This window comes from Labrus mixtus, chromosome 9, assembly GCF_963584025.1.
Source record: "Labrus mixtus chromosome 9, fLabMix1.1, whole genome shotgun sequence".
Classification (NCBI taxonomy): Eukaryota; Metazoa; Chordata; class Actinopteri; order Labriformes; family Labridae; genus Labrus; species Labrus mixtus.
In genome coordinates, this window is record NC_083620.1 from 29560940 (window position 1) to 29579445 (window position 18506).

An 18506-nucleotide genomic window follows, 5' to 3' on the forward strand; every position below is an offset into this window, starting at 1 on the left:
ATATTTTTTTTTTAATGTAAATATGCTGTTTTAAACAATTTGTTTTGTGTCCAACAGTTTAATTGTTTTTTTTTTTGTCATCAAGGGGAATAAATAAAAAATGTTGTGTTGTTTCTACGCTTGATAATACGTCGTTTCAAGGCGACACTCCATTTGCGCATGCGTATATGATGGCAGACGCTCCATTTTGGATCTTCGGGGCTACAGGGGGCTAGCTGTTAGTGTTAGCTTATCTCTCTGCCGGGTTTCTGTTTTCCCGCTTTGATATTTAAGTTGAGTGAACAGAGAGCCGCGTGGTGAACAGATTAAAGTGTTTCTCTGAGAGAGGGATGGACGGAGAGGAGGACGACTTCATGTCCGGGAGACACTCCGGTAAATAACACCTGGACGGTTCCGCTTTGTGTTCCGAGACCAGCTGAGTCTGAACTACCGAGGGAGACTCAGGTCCAGGTCTTCATGTAGGACAGGGTTTAATGTTCAGGTCTTCATGCTGGAGAGGGTTTAATGTTCCTCCTGATGGTTTTAAACAGACACACAGAAACCTTTAAACTAAGCAGATCAGCAGCATGATGCAGAACATCAACCAGGAAACATGATACAAAATCTCATATTTTAAACAAAGACCTTTAATTTAAAGATTTGTAATGAGCGCCGAATTGAAGATAATTCCTTTAGTGATAACGCTTTACATTTTATTGATTTAATATATTTATCTTGTATTCTCTATTTACCCGTGAAACATAAAATGCTTCATTTTTTTAAAGGAGTTTGGCGCAGAGACTAAAAGCTCGAGAGATCTTTGTTTTTCTTTTAAAAATAATATCACGTTAAATCAAACTTTTGTAGTTTCAAGTTTCAAATCATCAAAACATGAAATCTGACTGCACACTGTCTGAATCACGCAGATACATTGACATAGTTTTGTGTATTTGTGAGATTCAGACATCGTGCAGGATCCTCCTTAAGGTTTGTGATTTGTGCCGAATTGAAGAGAATGATCTTTGTTATCTTTCTTTACAGTTTCTCACTTTAATATTTGGAGTTATTTCGCGTTATTCACTCGTGAAACATAAAATGCATGTTTTTTTTAATGGAGTTTGGCGCAGAGACGAAAAGATTCCTGGGGCTGAATGTTCCCTCTAAAAGCACGAGATTTTTAACTTGTCAACTTCTACACATATTGTTGATCCTAAAAAGCTACAAAATAAAAATATGAGCTTATTCTTTGTTTTTAATCAGTTAACTGTCTTAAGTTGCACAAATACCTAAATGTTGCCGATGTTTCTGTTCCATTTAGACAGTGTGCAGATGGATTCTTGTGATCTTTGCTGGATGCACTTCCTCTCCTACACACCTGTCTTTAGAAATAGATTTTAATCATTGAAACAACAGAGACTGTATCTTTTAAAGTTTTAAAATGTCTGTTTTGTGAATGAGGTTTGGTGGCTTTGAGGACGGAAACGCAGCGTCTCCTTTTTTTCACAACAGCGTCATTTTGTAAATAAAATAAATGACTGGTCTTCAGACTCTCTGCAGGCGGTTATGTGTTGAAGTGTGTTTGTGACATGTTGTGTGTTTTTGCAGATGACGGAGGCGGCACTCCAGTTCAGGATGAGCACCAATCAGACGGCGAGGAGATGAGGAGCGACAGACACCAATCTGAGGTCAGACGCCAGAAAATCTGCTGACATGTCGTCTGATTGAATTTACATCCTGTGCGGTAAAATGAGACGTTCTTAAAAAGTGTATAAAACGTTGAATCCTGGCGTTTTGTCTCCTCAGGACGAGGCGAGCCACGATGGAGATGCTCAGCAGGCCGTGGAGACTGGCGGGGCGGCGAGCGGCTCGGACAACGAGGAGCAGCGAGGGGCTGACAGCGACTCGGAGGTGGAGGCTCCTCGACCCGCCGACAGCGACGACGACGACTCCCCGGTCAAACGCCGGATGAGCGAGTCAGACAACGAGGAGTCGTCGCCCGTCAAACGAAGCGGCGCTTCAGACAACGAGGAGGAAGGAGGCTCGTCTCCCGTCAGACGACGGGGGAGCAGCTCGGACGTCGAGGAGACGCCCAAAGCGGCCGCGGACAGCGACTCAGAGCACGAGGACGCCAAACCCGCCGTGTCTCCGGACCATCGGTCCAACGCGGACAGTGACTCTGACACAGAGACGCACGCCAGACGGAAGGCGGCGCAGATAGACTCTGATAACGAAGAGGAGGAGAAACGACCGGAGGAGACGGAGGGAGGAGGAGGAGGAGGAGGAGGAGGAGGGAAGTGGAAGGCTGTGATGCAGTCGGACAGCGAGGAGGGGGAGGGGGAGGGGGAGGGGAAGAGGAGGAAGGCTGCAGCAGGAAGTGATGAAGAGCAGGAGGAGGAGCCAAAGAGGCAAAGAGACGACAGTGAGGACGAGGACGACAAGCCGGGTACGGACCTCAGAGCGACTTTGTTTTCTTAAGATCAGAACTTCAAACATCAGCTGCTTTTATCGTGTTTATGGCTGAAAATAATTTCCTCTGGTTGCCATGGTGACTGAACCAGCATCCTCATGTTTGTTTTTTTTCAGCACTAATTTGTGGCTTTTTTTCTTTCTTTTGTTTTTGCAGTGAAGAGGAAGAAGGCCATCCTGTCCGACAGCGAGGATGAGGACGAGGAGAAGGCGGACAAACCGGGTAAGATGGCCGACACATCGTGGAAATCTGAGCGAGTCGTTTAAAGCGATCGTGAGCACGTCGTCACATTCGCCGTGTGTTTTTGTTCTTTCAGCAGTGAAGAGGAGTCGGGCGATGTCCGATGACGAGAACTCGGACAGCGAGGCGGCGTCGGGCGGCCCCGATAAGAGCATGGCGGCCAAACTGAGAGAGCTCGGCTCGGACAGCGGGAGCGACGACGACGAGAGGTCGAAAGCGGCGCCGGGGCAGAAGGACGAGAAGGCGCTGTTCGGTAGCGACAGCGAGTCTGGAGAAGGAGAAGAGGAGGAGTAAGTCCTGAAACACATGGAGCCGCGGCTGAGGTAACAGCGGCGTGGAGGTAACGGTTACGATGTTGATCTCTTTTGTTTCTTCCAGGAAAATGATCGCGGACATCTTTGGAGAGTCTGGAGACGAGGAGGAGGAGGAGTTCACGGTGAGGAATGACCTTTAGACCCTCCTCGTCTTTAAACATTTCACACACCGCTCTCTCTCTCTCTCTTTTCTTAAACTGACCCTCTGACTCCGCCTCCTCCTGCAGGGCTTCAACCAGGAAGACCTGGAGGGCGACAAGAAGGAGGCCAAGGAGCAGCAGCAGGTGGAGGACGAGTCCGACTCGGACGATGGAGTCGACCGCAGCGGCCAGGAGTAAGCAGCTCACATACACACAGGGTCAAAGGTCATCTGTACACAAACTGCAGGAACTGTGTTTAGACTCATCCTGATTGGACGATAAGGTCGTTTTCATTTTCACTGCACCATGAGAGTACAAGACGCACTTTTAATCTCAATTTTTTCATCTTAAACATCGACCATATTGACCAATACAGCGTTATAAAATACAGACACACACGCCGCGTCATTACAGCGAGTACAGCTGCCACCTTCACACACTGAACGCCGGATGACGATCACGATTGAAAATTCCTCGCCTTCATTGTTTATAATCAGCTGTAGCATAGCGACGCTGACCAGACTCCCTCGTGCATTTAAAGCAAACCTTTTCATATTGTTCTGTAAAAAAAAAAACCTTATGCAGCGCTCTTTTTTTAACTTAGTGTTTATTCATCTTTCTCATCAACAACAGAATATGAAAAATATTTCTTTTTTTTCCAGCTGTATAGTTACATTCAGATATTAAACCAGCAGAAATAGATTACAAAAGTAAGAAAAACAAACCAGAATGTCCACTTTAAAGAATATACATAAATGAACAAACAAGTACATAAATAAATGTTCATAAAAGTAGAAATAAATTCTAATCCACTCAAAGATATCATGTGTCATAGAAAAGAATAATGAATAGAATTACTTTATTGATCCCAAACTGGGAAATTGTGGCGTTACAGCAGCAGGTTGTCCAAACACACAATATGAGTAAAAAACACAATAAATATTAAATACAAAGTAAATAAGCACTAAAAATATCAAAACTAAGAATGAGAATATATACAACAATATGTACAGGTGTGAAGTCAACCCCAGGGAGAAATGGTGCGTGATCTCTATTGCATCAGTGAAGCCAGTACAGGTCTCCATCTTGTTGTGAAAGTTTCTTTTTGGAGTCTTAATTGGTCATTTGTTCCATTTGATAAATGTCCCAAACTTTCTGGATCCATATGTTGTAAGTGGGAGGGGTCTGCTGTGAATAAGAAGTAAATGTGCAGCGTTCTTTTGATCGAGAGAGTCCTGAATTTAACGAGTGACCAACGGGGGGGGGGCAGGGCAGTACGGCTCACGAGCTGTCGATGCTTCAGAACTTTCTCTGCAGGCTGAGAGCTCGACTACCGAACTGTAGTGAGCAGGAGTTCAAACTCCACAAAGTGTAAACAAACAGGAATAGAAACTTCTAAACCTCTAAAATCAGACTGTGTCTTATATATATATATATATAGTGACTTATATTATACTGTGTGTGTGTGTGTGTGTGTGTGTGTGTGTGTGTGTGTGTGTGTGTGTGTGTGTGTGTGTGTGTGTGTGTTCAGCACCAGTTTCATGTCCGACTTCGACATCATGCTCGCTCGGAGGAAAGCCATGAACAGCAAGAAGAGGCGGCACCGCGACGGAGGCACGTTCATCAGCGACGCCGACGACGTGGTCAGCGCCATGATCATGAAGATGACCGAGGCCGCAGAGGTCAGGCCTTTTCAAAATAAAAGCCCTTCGCCTGTCGTCCCTCTGCCCCCCCCCCCCCCTTTAATCCTCACCGTGTGTTTCTCTAACAACAGGAGGACAGAACTCTGAACAGTCAGAAGAAACCAGCGCTGAAGAAACTCACGCTGCTGCCGCACGTCGTCATGCACCTGAAGAAGTAACACTCCTCCTTCTCTCTGCACACTTAACATTTTCTCACACTTCCTTTAACTCTTGTTCTCTTCCTCCTCGTGCCCTCTGCTCTTTTAAAGACACTAAATCTGTTTTCACATACAGTAAATACTCAGAGACTTTCAGTCCTCCTGACCTCGTCGCTCACACTCTCTCCTCTCGCTCCTCTCTCTCTTCGTCCCTCAGACAGGACCTGAAGGAGACGTTCATCGACAGCGGCGTGATGTCGGCCATCAAAGAGTGGATCAGTCCTCTCCCCGACAAGTCGCTGCCTGCTCTCAGAATCCGAGGAGAGCTGCTCCGGATCCTGCAGGAGGTGAGAGAGGAAACCCCTCGTCTGGTTTTCACACCGACTTTCTTTTTATGCCGTTCGACCAAAATAAATGTTTGTAATTAGTTTCCAATTAAACAGTAAACATGACATACCACGGGGAAAAAAATAAAATCAACAGAGGGATCTGCTTATTGTTTTAGTTTGAAATAAACGTGCTTTGGTGGATGCCACAGTGGGATTTGTAGTTTTTAAACAGGAACTATGGAGCTCAGACCTCCTGGTCCAGTGTGGGTCCTCTTGAGGTGTAAAGGTGTCGTATGTTTTCCTCCCTGCAGCTGCCCAGCGTCAGTCAGGAGACTCTGAAGCACAGCGGGATCGGCCGAGCCGTCATGTTCCTCTACAAACACCCCAAAGAGTCCCGCGCCAACAAAGACCTCGCCCTCAAGCTCATCAGTGAGTCACTCCTCTTTCACTCCTTCAGTGATCCGTCGTCTCTGAAGTCTGAAGAGTAAAAAAAAAAGTGTCTGATTCTCAACAGACGAGTGGTCGCGGCCGATCTTCGGCTTGACGTCGAACTACAAAGGCATGACGAGAGAGGAGCGCCAGCAGAGAGACCTGGACCAGCAGATGCCTCAGAGACGGAGACTCAGGTACGACCACGACCTCAGAGGTCAAACACGACCTCAGAGGTCAACCACGACCTCAGAGGTCAACCACGACCTCAGAGGTCAAACACGACATCGGGGTGAAACACGACCTCAGAGGTCAACCACGACCTCAAAGGTGAAACACGACCTCAAAGGTCAAACACGACCTCAGAGGTCAACCACGACCTCTGAGGTCAACCACGACCTCAAATGTCAACCACGACATCAGGGTGAAACACGACCTCAAAGGTCAACCACGACCTCAAAGGTCAACCACGACCTCAGAGGTCAACCACGACCTCAAAGGTCAACCACGACATCGGGGTGAAACACGACCTCAAAGGTCAACCACGACATCGGGGTGAAACACGACCTCAGAGGTCAACCACGACCTCAGAGGTCAAACACGACATCGGGGTGAAACACGACCTCAAAGGTCAAACACGACCTCAAAGGTCAACCACGACCTCAGAGGTCAACCACGACCTCAAAGGTCAACCACGACATCGGGGTGAAACACGACCTCAAAGGTCAACCACGACATCGGGGTGAAACACGACCTCAGAGGTCAACCACGACCTCAGAGGTCAACCACGACCTCAGAGGTCAAACACGACATCGGGGTGAAACACGACCTCAAAGGTGAAACACGACCTCAAAGGTCAACCACGACATCGGGGTGAAACACGACCTCAAAGGTCAAACACGACCTCAGAGGTCAACCACGACCTCAGAGGTCAAACACGACCTCAGAGGTCAACCACGACATCGGGGTGAAACACGACCTCAGAGGTCAACCACGACCTCAGAGGTCAAACACGACATCGGGGTGAAACACGACCTCAAAGGTGAAACACGACCTCAAAGGTCAACCACGACCTCAGGGTGAAACACGACCTCAAAGGTGAAACACGACCTCAAAGGTCAACCACGACCTCAGGGTGAAACACGACCTCAAAGGTGAAACACGACCTCAAAGGTCAACCACGACATCGGGGTGAAACACGACCTCAGAGGTCAACCACGACCTCAGAGGTCAAACACGACATCGGGGTGAAACACGACCTCAGAGGTCAAACACGACCTCAGAGGTCAACCACGACCTCAAAGGTGAAACACGACCTCAAAGGTCAAACACGACCTCAGAGGTCAACCACGACCTCTGAGGTCAACCACGACCTCAAATGTCAACCACGACATCAGGGTGAAACACGACCTCAAAGGTCAACCACGACCTCAAAGGTCAACCACGACCTCAGAGGTCAACCACGACCTCAAAGGTCAACCACGACATCGGGGTGAAACACGACCTCAAAGGTCAACCACGACATCGGGGTGAAACACGACCTCAGAGGTCAACCACGACCTCAGAGGTCAAACACGACATCGGGGTGAAACACGACCTCAAAGGTCAAACACGACCTCAAAGGTCAACCACGACCTCAGAGGTCAACCACGACCTCAAAGGTCAACCACGACATCGGGGTGAAACACGACCTCAAAGGTCAACCACGACATCGGGGTGAAACACGACCTCAGAGGTCAACCACGACCTCAGAGGTCAACCACGACCTCAGAGGTCAAACACGACATCGGGGTGAAACACGACCTCAAAGGTGAAACACGACCTCAAAGGTGAAACACGACCTCAAAGGTCAACCACGACATCGGGGTGAAACACGACCTCAAAGGTCAAACACGACCTCAGAGGTCAACCACGACCTCAGAGGTCAACCACGACATCGGGGTGAAACACGACCTCAGAGGTCAACCACGACCTCAGAGGTCAAACACGACATCGGGGTGAAACACGACCTCAAAGGTGAAACACGACCTCAAAGGTCAACCACGACCTCAGGGTGAAACACGACCTCAAAGGTGAAACACGACCTCAAAGGTCAACCACGACCTCAGGGTGAAACACGACCTCAAAGGTGAAACACGACCTCAAAGGTCAACCACGACATCGGGGTGAAACACGACCTCAGAGGTCAACCACGACCTCAGAGGTCAAACACGACATCGGGGTGAAACACGACCTCAGAGGTCAAACACGACCTCAGAGGTCAACCACGACCTCAGAGGTCAACCACGACCTCAGAGGTCAAGCATGATTTATATACAGAATATCGCCCTCATCTTCTCCTTCAAGTGAAATCACAGATGATCCAGGTCGGCTCAAATTGGGCGGTTTGCTGTTTTATCGTACCTCTCCTTTTTTTATACTTAAAGTGATTCAAGTTTACATTTAAAATTTGAGAAAGGCGCTGATGTTTGATATTCCCTGTGTTTAAGTCTCCTACAGACCGTGTCTTGTCCCCTCATCGTCCTCGCTCCGCGTCTGATCGAGAAATAAACGATCTCAAATATAAGAGTTTAAGTAAAAAGTAACGGAGCAGTGTCGATCGTACAGCGGACGTTGTTAACAGACTGTTGTCATGGAGACAGGACGGAAGTGCAGTGCTTTTCTTTTTTTTCAACTTCTTTTTTATTTCAATTTTTGGCACAGTACAGAAGAAAGAAATAGCATTAAAACAAATTATTAAAAAAAACGACAACTACAAAGAAAACAAGCTGAAAAAACATCCTGCCCGAGGTAAGGTTAAGATAAAGGTTCTTTTATTTAATTAATTAATTTTTTATTGCATTAGTAACATCAGACGGTTCAGAAGGTTTTCAGGAGTTTCTCTTCATTCAGTCATCAGAGCGCCGTGGCGTCCGCCTCCTCGTGTTTCTCCTCGCAGCCTTCCCTCCTCTTGTTGTTTCTGTTTAATCTCATCCTTCAGTTCTTTCTGTCTCTCACCTCCAGTCAGCCTCAGAAGGTGGAGAGGGCGGAGGAACCCGATGTCTTCTCTCCACCCATCAGGTTCAGTCACTGCATGATCGCTCTGCAACTCCTGACTGTAGACCGAGTGTTTCTGCAGGGGGCGGAGTTAGAGCTCCGGACCGCTCGTATGATCCTCTGACCTCGAAGTGTGAAACTCTGTTTTTTTTGTTTGTGCTTTTTGTTTTATTTTTCTTTAATGGAGCGACAGGACAGAGGACAGAGTCAGAAATCAGGGAGAGAGAGAGAGAGTAGGGAATGACATGCAGGAAAGGAGCCACAGGTGGGATTCAAACCTGGGCCGTACATGGGGCGTGCGCTCTAACCACTGTGCCCCAGACAAACTTCAATGCAGAACGATTCGGGGGGGGGGGGGGGGGGGGGGGGGGGGGGGTGATGCATGGTGATGCTGTGATGGATTACTGCGTGCTGACCTCTGCTTCTCGTCATCGATGAAAAACTAACTGTGTGTATTAATAAATAAAGTTGAGGAGTCGTGATCAAGACAGCGGTGAAGACGACCTCGTCAGAAGTAACTTTCAATTTCAATTTCAAAGCTTTATTGACATTTAGTTGTTCATACAACAGTAAGCAAAATGAGAGAGTTTGTCATCAGGATCCAAAAATAAATAAAGACACAAAACTTTTATAAACCATCAACATGTCGCGCACTCGATGCCAGGATGAGGATCAACGCGTCATGTTTCCATAAGAGACGAGAGCAGGAAGTAGAGGAGAGAAAGGATGAGAAGACATCTGTGGGGGGGGGGGGGGGGGGGGTGAGAGTCTTCCTCGGGGTCTCCTGGTGGATCTGGATCCAGACTCAGTAACATGAGGAGGGGGATCAGTCCTCCTGTTACTCTGAAACGTTGACTAACCTGCTGTGAGCTAACGCTAATAATAGCATGTAGCCTCAGCTGCTCTGGTTCTGTTTAACAGTCTAACCCCCCCCCTCCCCCTCCCGTCTTTCTCTCTGTAGTTCTGGAGGTCAGACGCCACGCAGAGACCTGGAGAAACAGCTGACCGGGGAGGAAAAGTAAGTCTCACTCCTTCACATCCACACGACCTGCAGAGCGTTCAGGCTCAGCATCATTCTAACCGAACGCCACCTCCTCCTCCTCCTGCAGAGCCCTGAGACCCGGTGACCCCGGGTTCTGCGCCCGGGCCCGGGTGCCGATGCCTTCCAACAAAGACTACGTGGTCCGACCGAAGTGGAACGTGGAGATGGAGTCAAGCAGGGTGAGTACACCGAGGAGCGTTTGTTTTATATCCCGCTGTCAGCCGTAAACACGAACGCCACCACGCCGAAATGTAGAAAGACGGACGCTCTTATTGATCTCAAACCGGGACGTATTGTCATTAAAGCCGGTTTTACTAAACGCCAACCCGAGGAAAATTACACCTGAAAAAACGGCATCAAGTGAATTCAACCTGAGGAAACTCAGACGTAGAAGGAACGTCTCGCTCCAAAGACGCCACGTGATGTTTGACCCCGCCGTGCGTCCAAAACCTTAGTCCCGCCTTCAGGGTTTCAGGTTTTTCAAGCGTCAGGACCCGTTTAGAATGGCTTCATATCGCGGTCCACTTCCTGGTTTTTAGCACGGTTGCGTTCACATCTCCCGCAGACCGAACTCGAGTACACATGAAACGTGACCTGAGACCGCCTCTTCAAGCACGGTACCCAAGTCCGGTACGTTTGTGTTCATACTGATCAAATGAACCGGACTTTTGGGTCAAGTGTACTCGATCCGGGACCCGGGTCCCTGATGTGAAACCACATTAAACCATTAAAACCAGTAAGGCAATCAAAGATGAAAGAACAAATGTGAAACACACAGTACGGATATTCTGCTCATTGGAAATCTGTTTTAAGTGACTTAAGGTAAACAGGAAGTGAGGTCATTGGCTGTGCTGTGATTGGTCCTCTGTAGAACGGCAGTAAGAAAGGCATCAGCCTGCTGGAGAAGCACAAGCGCCGCTTCGCCGATCAGAGGAGAATCAACCGCCCGCAGGGAGCCGTGAAGATCAGCATAGAGGGAAACAGAATGCCCCTGTAGCTGCTGCTGCCGGCCTGTAGGGGGCAGTAAGTCCTGCTGCATGGTGTGACGGCGTGCAGTGATGCTGTTTAACCTTGTGCTGCAACACCTGTTGACCTGATAACTGCTCTCATATCTGGCAAACTGAGGGGCGTCCAAAACGGCCGTGTGGGGGGTCGCCTTAAAAGCGCCTACCTTCTCTGGTCCAAACAAATCCAGAGCATTCAGGAGCAGAATCTAAAGTTAGAAGGAGGACATACTGGCTGCTGCATTGTTGTCAGAGAAGCCAGCACTTCAACATGTTTCCTTAATGATCAGATAGTAAGATACCTTTATCATCTCACTCTCTACACAGCTCACTGATAGGACGATGGATGTTTGAGCTGCTTGTTTCTCTCTGAAGGTTTTAACTCTCCTCTGCATGACTCAGGAGAAGAGATCAAACACACATCTTTAGTTAATGAAACCCCAGCAACTGTGTAACGTTTGTTCTCTGTGGTTAGAGAAGCAGTAAAGATGGCGGCGTGCTTCTTTTAGTTTCATCACCGTGTAAAAAGTGTCCTTCAGTCCTGAACGTCTGAAGCTTCACTTCCTGTTTTCTGACTTCCTGTTTGTGTGTCTTGTTTGTTCCTGCAGGGTCCCTTGAAGAAGGGAGTGTCCCGCGTAGATAAACAGATGCGTCGGTTTGCCGACGCTCGCCGCCTGACGAAGCCGGGTCACGCCGTGAAAATCAGCGTGGAGGGAAACCGGATGCCTCTCTGATTTTTGTTTTAACCTCCATAGGATTTATTTCTTGTTTATTTTTTTTTTTCTTCTTTTAAATGTGTTTAAATGCTCCTGAACAAACCCAACGTTTACCTGCCCCCCCCTCGACCCCGCCCCCTCCTCATGTCCGGCCCCGCCTCCTTTAAGCGCTGACCTCAGACTCAGTGTAAAGATATGTAAACATTGAAGGAACTCGTCAGGTCTTTGGGTAAAAACAAAACATGATTTTTTTTTCTCCAGAATGATCCTTAAAGACGCTCTGAGACGCTATCAACGTTAGCATTTTGTTAAGAAGCTGTTATGATCTCTGACTGGCTGACAGAAGCTCCTGTTAGCATCATTAGCATCGTTAGCATCGTCATCAGCTGAGCTTTCACTCCGCTCACTTTTCAAACCGTTCAGAGAATCAATGGAAACTCTCCGTCTTATCACAGGATTTCAGATTCCAGTTAACTGACTTTGATCCAGGAGGTGTCGCCCTTGAGCACCAAAACAAACTGCTGTTAGGCCACGCCTCCTCCAGAGACACACCTCCAACCCCCCCCCCCCCTCACGTTCACACAGGAAACAAAATCGTCCTCAGCTCAAGCTGCTATCTCCTGCATTGTTGTGTTAGCATGCTAATGTTAGCGCTCTGTAGTTAGCTGTTCGGAGTCTAAACCCTCCACAGCGTTTCTCCTCACCGCCATCTTTAAACTCCACAGGAGGTCGTTGTTTGATTTATTTGATTTCAGGTAACGAGTGCCTCCATGAAAGTTACACTTCAGATTTAATATTTAAAAAAAGGAGATAATGACTCGATGTCGTAGAGGATCATTTTAGAGACATGTCGTGTTTTTACCCATAAACATATAAAGTCACTGAGTGTTGGATTTGAGATGAATTCCCCCCCCCCCCCCCCCCCCCCCGCCCCGCCCTCCCTTTTTTTGTTTTGTTTCTGGACGTGTCCTGCTAAAAGGCGGGTCAGACCTCCTCTCTCCGCCTTTTTGTCCCTTCTCTGCTCCCGTAGCGGCTGTACAGAAGTCTGTGAACTGAGTTCAGAAAACGGGGGCGACGCACTGAACCTGCAGGATCCAGTCTGGACTCTGGTCAGAGCCGGTGTGTTTGTGTGAATCAGTCCGTCTGTCTGCACTGTTCAGAAGATACTTTTCTTAATAAAGACTCGACAGAAACTCAAACTCTCCACTCTCCTGTTTTCACTGCGGCGGGGCGATCGATGTGGAGGTCATGCAGAAAAAAACACAGCAGCTACTTCTCATTAATAATCATGTGACAGGTATTTAAAATAAACATGCATCACATTTAAAAATCAAAGGACACAAAGTCACTTTTTTTAATAGAATATTTTCAATCTTTAAAACACTGAAGAAAAATATAAATTCAACTTTTCGTTTCTGCACCAGTTTTTCAAGATCCAATCAGCATCCTCAATGTTGAAAAATGAAGCCGATGCTGAAGTGTAAAATCCTGCAGTTCCTGGAGTGTCCACTAGAGGCTGGCTGCAGAAGCACAGGAAGTCACATACACACCCATTCTAAAAAGCCTGTTTTTACAGCAGAGATTAACATGTTTACAGCCTGGTTCAAAAAACCAAATAGGTGTGATTAGCTCATGTCTCGATGGACACACACTGTACGGGGGGTGAATGTTTTGATGACTCATCAGTTTTGATTTGATGAAGGATAAGAGTTATTCACAATAAGGCGTGTAGCTGACCTGATTGACAGGTGGGCGCGGTGTAACGGTTTGTCAGGAGGTTTAAAACCCGCCTCAGCTCCAGCTCTCAGCCTGTCGTTAGGTTGACTGAAAGTTAGACTGAGACAGCATTTCCAGCATGGAGACCGCCATCGATGGGACTCCAGCGCCCCCTGCAGGGACAGAAGGGGGACGCCATCGATGGGACTCCAGCGCCCCCTGCAGGAACAGACGGGTGACGTCACTCAGGCTTCAAACATTCATATTTACAGTCTGTGGTTTAAATCAAAGATCTCAGACTTTTTCCTCAAACACAATTGGACTATTTTTGGCCTTTTATGTGCAATAATTGAGACGCCTCACCTGTCAGGTGTTTGGATTATCTCGGCTCACTAACAGATTTAAACACATTTAAGAACACTTAAGAGGGATCTGCCTTTTTATTTGTGTACATATAAGAAGTCTGAGATCTTTGATTTCAACTCATGACAGAGTGTGACGTTTATATTTCTGTTCAGTTTTGTAAGTTTCTGCAGATTTAGATCACGTTTGGTGATTTCATTTCAACCTGAATCTTCTTCCAGATTCTCAAACGTGAGAATCTGTTGCTTTTCTTTCTTTGAAACTTTTCCAAATACTGGTCTGCAGCAACATTGCGTTGCCATGACAGGGATTTGATCACAGAGGATCTGTTATTAACTTAATCCCCTCTGAGGGTGTCAGTTTGTGATCAGGAGATGCTTCCTGCTTGACGTCGGTGTATACAGATCCTTTTATTGGACGTGTGACTGACAGCTGTCAATCAAACCTTTGTGAGGACACAGCCAGGTGAGGTCACCTTTTGTTATAAATGAACCGATGCATGTTGGAGATGCAGAATAAAACTCACTTTCACCACGTTTTGATAATGAACTCTTTATTTTGCATAATTAAACTTGAGGCAGTAAGAAGCGTTAAAAAAAACAAAAACAGAGGCGCTAACAGGCAGGACGCGGACAGGCACGAGGACGTGTTTCATTTGTGACCTCACTGATTAAGTCTCCACTGCAGCAGCCTTCAGTTCACCGCTGCTCATCCACAGCCGGCCTTTAAATCACGTTTACTCTTCCTGTCATACAGAGACGTTGTGCTGATGCAGCGCTCGCAGTGTGAGCGTGAAGCAGCTGATCTCAGAGGCAGGAAAACCAACACAACATGTTTCTGTCTTTAAAGGCCGGACGACTCCACTCATATCAGACGACCAATAACATCAACTGTTTCCTCCCGTGCAGCTGCTTCTGTGTGATAACGTTCAGATTAAAATGTTTTCAGAGACAGATGTTACATCTAAACCACCGCAGAGTGCAGCGACTGCAACATCAGGTTCATCCTGCAACACATCTAATGGCCACTAGATGGTGCTCAAACTCATCATCAGTTTAAAGGTGACATATCCTCCTCCTCTTCTTCAGTGTAAATAAGTCTCAGAGCTCCTCTTCAACATGTGTGTGAAGTTTCTTGTTCTAAATCCACTCTGATCCTGTATTTGATCATGTCTATAAACCCCTCTATTTCAGCCCTGCTCAGAACAGGCTGTTTCTGTGCCTGTACCTTTAAATATGTAAATGAGCGGTGTCTGACCACGCCCCCTCTCTGGAAGGGCTTGGGTGTACTCGGTCTTTCTCGCTCCATGTCCTATTGTTTACGGTGAGAAGGCAGACTCAGAGGGCAGAACAAACACCTAGCTGTGGGAGTGTCACCCACCTGGGGGAGGGGCTACTGCCCTTTGTGATGTCATGAAGGGAAAATCTCCAAACGGCCTGTTTGAGCACACATTTTGTGAAAAGTGGAGCAGGCAGAAGACGGAGAGGATGGACTTTTCTCATCATTGGGGGGTTTGTAGACGGACTAGAGACACATGTTAGAGTTAGAGGAACGTGGAGAAGAGGATTTTAAATATGTGACCTTTAAAGTGACGATGACTTTGTCGTGTTTTAGTGTAAATGTCCTCGTTCACACGTCTGCGGCTCGGTTCTCTCAGCGTGTCGTCCTGCTGCAGCTCTGCTCACAAAAAAAACAAATAAAAACACTAAGAGAGCTAGGAGGGAGAAACTCAAGTCAAGTCGTGTCGGTTCAGTTTCACGTCGAGGCGAAAGGCGCCTCCAGTCGAGTCGAGTGACGGGGGGGGGGGGGGGGGGGATGATGCATTCAGGTGGTCACTGATAAACTTTGGGAAAGTTTAATCGTAAATTATGAAACTAATCCTCGTCAGCGGGTCAAATCTGACCGATGTGAAGATTTATGAAATATCTCCTACAAGGAAATTAAAATGTTCAAAGTCAGCTCTTACATGAGGAGCTCTGTCTGTTAGAAATCAGTTAGAGGATAACTTCTCGATTTAAACCTGATTTATAATTTAGGAATTTAAATTTCAAAACGAGCCAATTAAAAAAACAACATTTAATTTAACCCTTTGATTAAGGACAGAGATATGATGATGTTGTTTTGAGCTTCCTGTTGAGTTTAAAGGAAGAATGTTCAACATGTTCCACATAAATAAATCATAAAGTCTCTCCTGTGTAAATGTGTCTCTGAGTCATGACTGTCTACAATGAGGGAGAAGCTCGAGTCCCGCTGGCTGTGTTGTTGTCAGAGCCGTGTTTACATGGACGGGACGGCCGGCTCCTCCCCTTGTGTATAAAAGCTGTTTTAGTCAAGAACTAGAGAGAAGAAGAAGAACATACTCACTGATTATTTGGATGTTAGTAAGAGTTTTTAGATCACGCTCATTCTGTGTCAGTTTACATGAAATGTGAAGCTACGAGCTAACTAAAGAGCGCTAACATTAGCATGCTAACACAACAATGTGAAGCTATGAGCTAACTAAAGAGTGCTAACATTAGCATGCTAACACAGCGATGCAGGACACTTTTGTCCACTGCTTGTGCTTAATGATGCTTCATTTTGGTGCGTTCTAATTAATAACTCCTTCATGTGAACTTGCGTGTAGAGGGGGGTTGGAGGTGTGTCTCTGGAGGAGAGCGGAGGCTTCAGGATGGAGGAGGCGTGGCCTAACAGCAGTTTGTTTTGGTTTCATGCTGGTGCTCAAGGGCGACATCTACTGGATCAAAAAGTTGCACATTCTTACTTTAAAAACATTTAATGCCAAAATGTTTAAGAGTAGAAGTTTTTCTTTGACGACGGTCACAGAACCTCGAGGCAGCTTTTTTTACGTTCACTCGTTAAGACTTTCTGCTAAAACATTCGATCAGATCAGACGATTCTCACAAACACAAAAGTCGTCGCTTTGGTCCTTGATTCTCTCGTAGGTGCGGTGAGTTTACCACGCAGCACCTGAATGCACCATCAGTAAACATTCATCGCTGTGTGGGGGGGTGTGCTGTGTGTGTGGGTTGGGGGGGTTGGAGGTGGATGATTGGCAGGTGGTGGGTGTGGCTCAGCAGGCGGCTGGTGATTGGCTGTGTTTCATGCATCTGTTGTGATTCCTCTGCAGAGAGAGAAAGAAAAAACAACGTCAGAGTTTGTTCCTTAAAGAGTTAATCTGTGGTGATCTGCAGTTCAGTACCTGTCCAGAGGAGGGCGCTATAGAAAGAGGGCAAGCTGTCAGAGCGAGGGGGCGTGGCCTATCCTCGACTGTTCGGTAGACGGCTCATCCCGATCCTGTCGATGGGAGGCGGATTGGCTCGTCGTCGTGGCAACTCAACTACCTTGCTACAAACACAGATCGGAAATAAAAGATTCAATACCCGACGATTTATCTCGTTTTCACTTTTTCTTTAATTTAGTTTTTAAAGGCGCACACCTAGTGTTCAAAATGGGTACTGCAGTTCAAATTCAAAACATTGGAGACAGCTGCCCCCCCCCCTCCCCTCCCTTCCGTCCTGTGATGTTTTTAAACTGTCTGTTCCTCGTGTCTGCACCAAGCGGCAACCTACGCTCTTGAAAAATGAAGCTAAAGCTGAAGTGTAACATCCTGCAGTTCCTGGAGTGTCCACTAGAGGCTGGCTGCAGAAGCACAGGAAGTCACATACACACCCATTCTAAAAAGCCTGTTTTTACAGCAGAGATTAACATGTTTACAGCCTGGTTCAAAAAACAAACAGGTGTGATTAAATAAAAACAGTTCAGTTACTGCTTTGAAGATTCTTATGACACTTCAGGATCCTGATTTAAAAACATGTGAGAACAAGAATTTATCATCAAGGAAATGTTCCTACAGTTGTTGTTTCACTGTCTTTGTTTCTTTCTATTTTTTAAACTTGAAGTGTCTTAATGTTTGTTTATCGACTTGTCCGCTCGTCCTACCTTTGTTTGTTGGTCGTCTGTTTGGTCTCCATGGAGCTGATGGACAGGCGGTCCAGCGGGGCGTTGTTTCCGGGGAAGCTCCTTTTCCTCTTCGGCTCCATGACGTCGTTCTCCATCCTCACCAGGTCGTCCAATCGCAGCAGCTTGGCCGTTAGTTCCTCCCCCGTCTTTATCTCCCTGGAACGAGGCCGGAGAGCCGTGGAAGACCTCGAAAAGAGGCGGTCTGCACGCTGGAAGACAACGACAGGCAGGGGGTGAGGATATGTACTGGAAGAGTCTGACAAAAACACATTGACTGTGACGATATGAAAATAAAACAACAGAACACGACGGACTGCCACCTTAAGAGAAGAAAAGAAGCGAGGAGTCAGTGACACGTGTTGGAGGTCAAGGGTCGAGTCCGAGAATCTAAAACTGTTCGAGGTCGAGGTTCAAGGCGAGCAAAGATCAGCACGCCTGAAACCATGAAGCAGTTCAAGGCGGGACAAAACATCGCAGAGCAGAGCGGTGCTTTCCATCCCGGCTCCTGTTGACTCGTCGCCTTCTTAACGTTCTCAAACCGCCACTCAACTCAAATGTTTCACACTTAAATGTAGAAATCAAGAATATCCTCTGAAAATAACTCTGTGAGTCATGACTGTCTACAATGGGTGTAACACCCGAGTCCCACTGTCTGTGATGTTTTCAGAGTTTTCAGAGTCCTATCTTCACTTTGTTTACATCGCCTGGACGGTCGGCTGACTCCTCCCCTCGTGTATAAAAGTTGTTTAATTGAGGGACTAGAGAAAAGAAGAATAACACACTGTACTCACTGCTTAACTGTGTTTCTAGATCACGCTCATTTCAGGTAAATTTACATGCAGTGTGAAGATACGAGCATAATAAAGATCGCTAGCATTAGCATGCTAACACAACAATGCAGCGCCAGTTGTTTTGGTTTCATGCTGGT

The 18506-nt window shown here is 46.9% G+C and overlaps 2 protein-coding genes and 1 long non-coding RNA gene across 5 annotated transcripts; 1 reads left to right on the plus strand and 2 right to left on the minus strand.

The window, feature by feature from the left end:
- The first annotated feature begins 153 nt into the window (after positions 1 to 153).
- On the plus strand, positions 154 to 12323 carry LOC132980916 (protein IWS1 homolog). 3 transcript variants are annotated; one of them, XM_061047295.1, is made up of 17 exons: positions 154 to 372; positions 1585 to 1664; positions 1783 to 2422; positions 2603 to 2668; positions 2763 to 2976; positions 3065 to 3122; positions 3228 to 3334; positions 4678 to 4822; positions 4915 to 4997; positions 5198 to 5327; positions 5621 to 5738; positions 5824 to 5935; positions 8742 to 8798; positions 9736 to 9792; positions 9884 to 9995; positions 10688 to 10839; positions 11429 to 11639. In XM_061047295.1, the coding sequence occupies exons 1-16, from the start codon at positions 330 to 332 to the stop codon at positions 10811 to 10813; spliced, it is 2148 nt and encodes a 715-aa protein (XP_060903278.1). In that variant the 5' UTR covers positions 154 to 329; the 3' UTR covers positions 10814 to 10839; positions 11429 to 11639. The 3 variants fall into 3 exon arrangements, with proteins under 3 accessions (XP_060903278.1, XP_060903277.1, XP_060903279.1); XM_061047294.1 differs by lacking the exon at positions 10688 to 10839 and having other exon boundaries at positions 155 to 372; positions 11429 to 12323; XM_061047296.1 differs by lacking the exons at positions 8742 to 8798; positions 10688 to 10839 and having other exon boundaries at positions 157 to 372; positions 11429 to 12323.
- On the minus strand, positions 5832 to 8138 carry LOC132980919 (uncharacterized). The gene is made up of 3 exons (XR_009674215.1): positions 8029 to 8138; positions 6624 to 6642; positions 5832 to 5948 (listed from the first exon to the last, which is right to left on the minus strand). It is a non-coding gene; the product is annotated as an uncharacterized LOC132980919 (long non-coding RNA).
- A 1828-nt stretch (positions 12324 to 14151) lies between the features above and the next one.
- On the minus strand, positions 14152 to 17988 carry ostn (osteocrin; the record flags this gene model as incomplete). The annotated part of the gene is made up of 3 exons (XM_061045795.1): positions 14152 to 16739; positions 16818 to 16963; positions 17558 to 17988. Coding segments are annotated over 2 exons (519 nt in total), but the record flags the coding sequence as incomplete, so codon positions are not given.
- Positions 17989 to 18506: the final 518 nt, after the last annotated feature.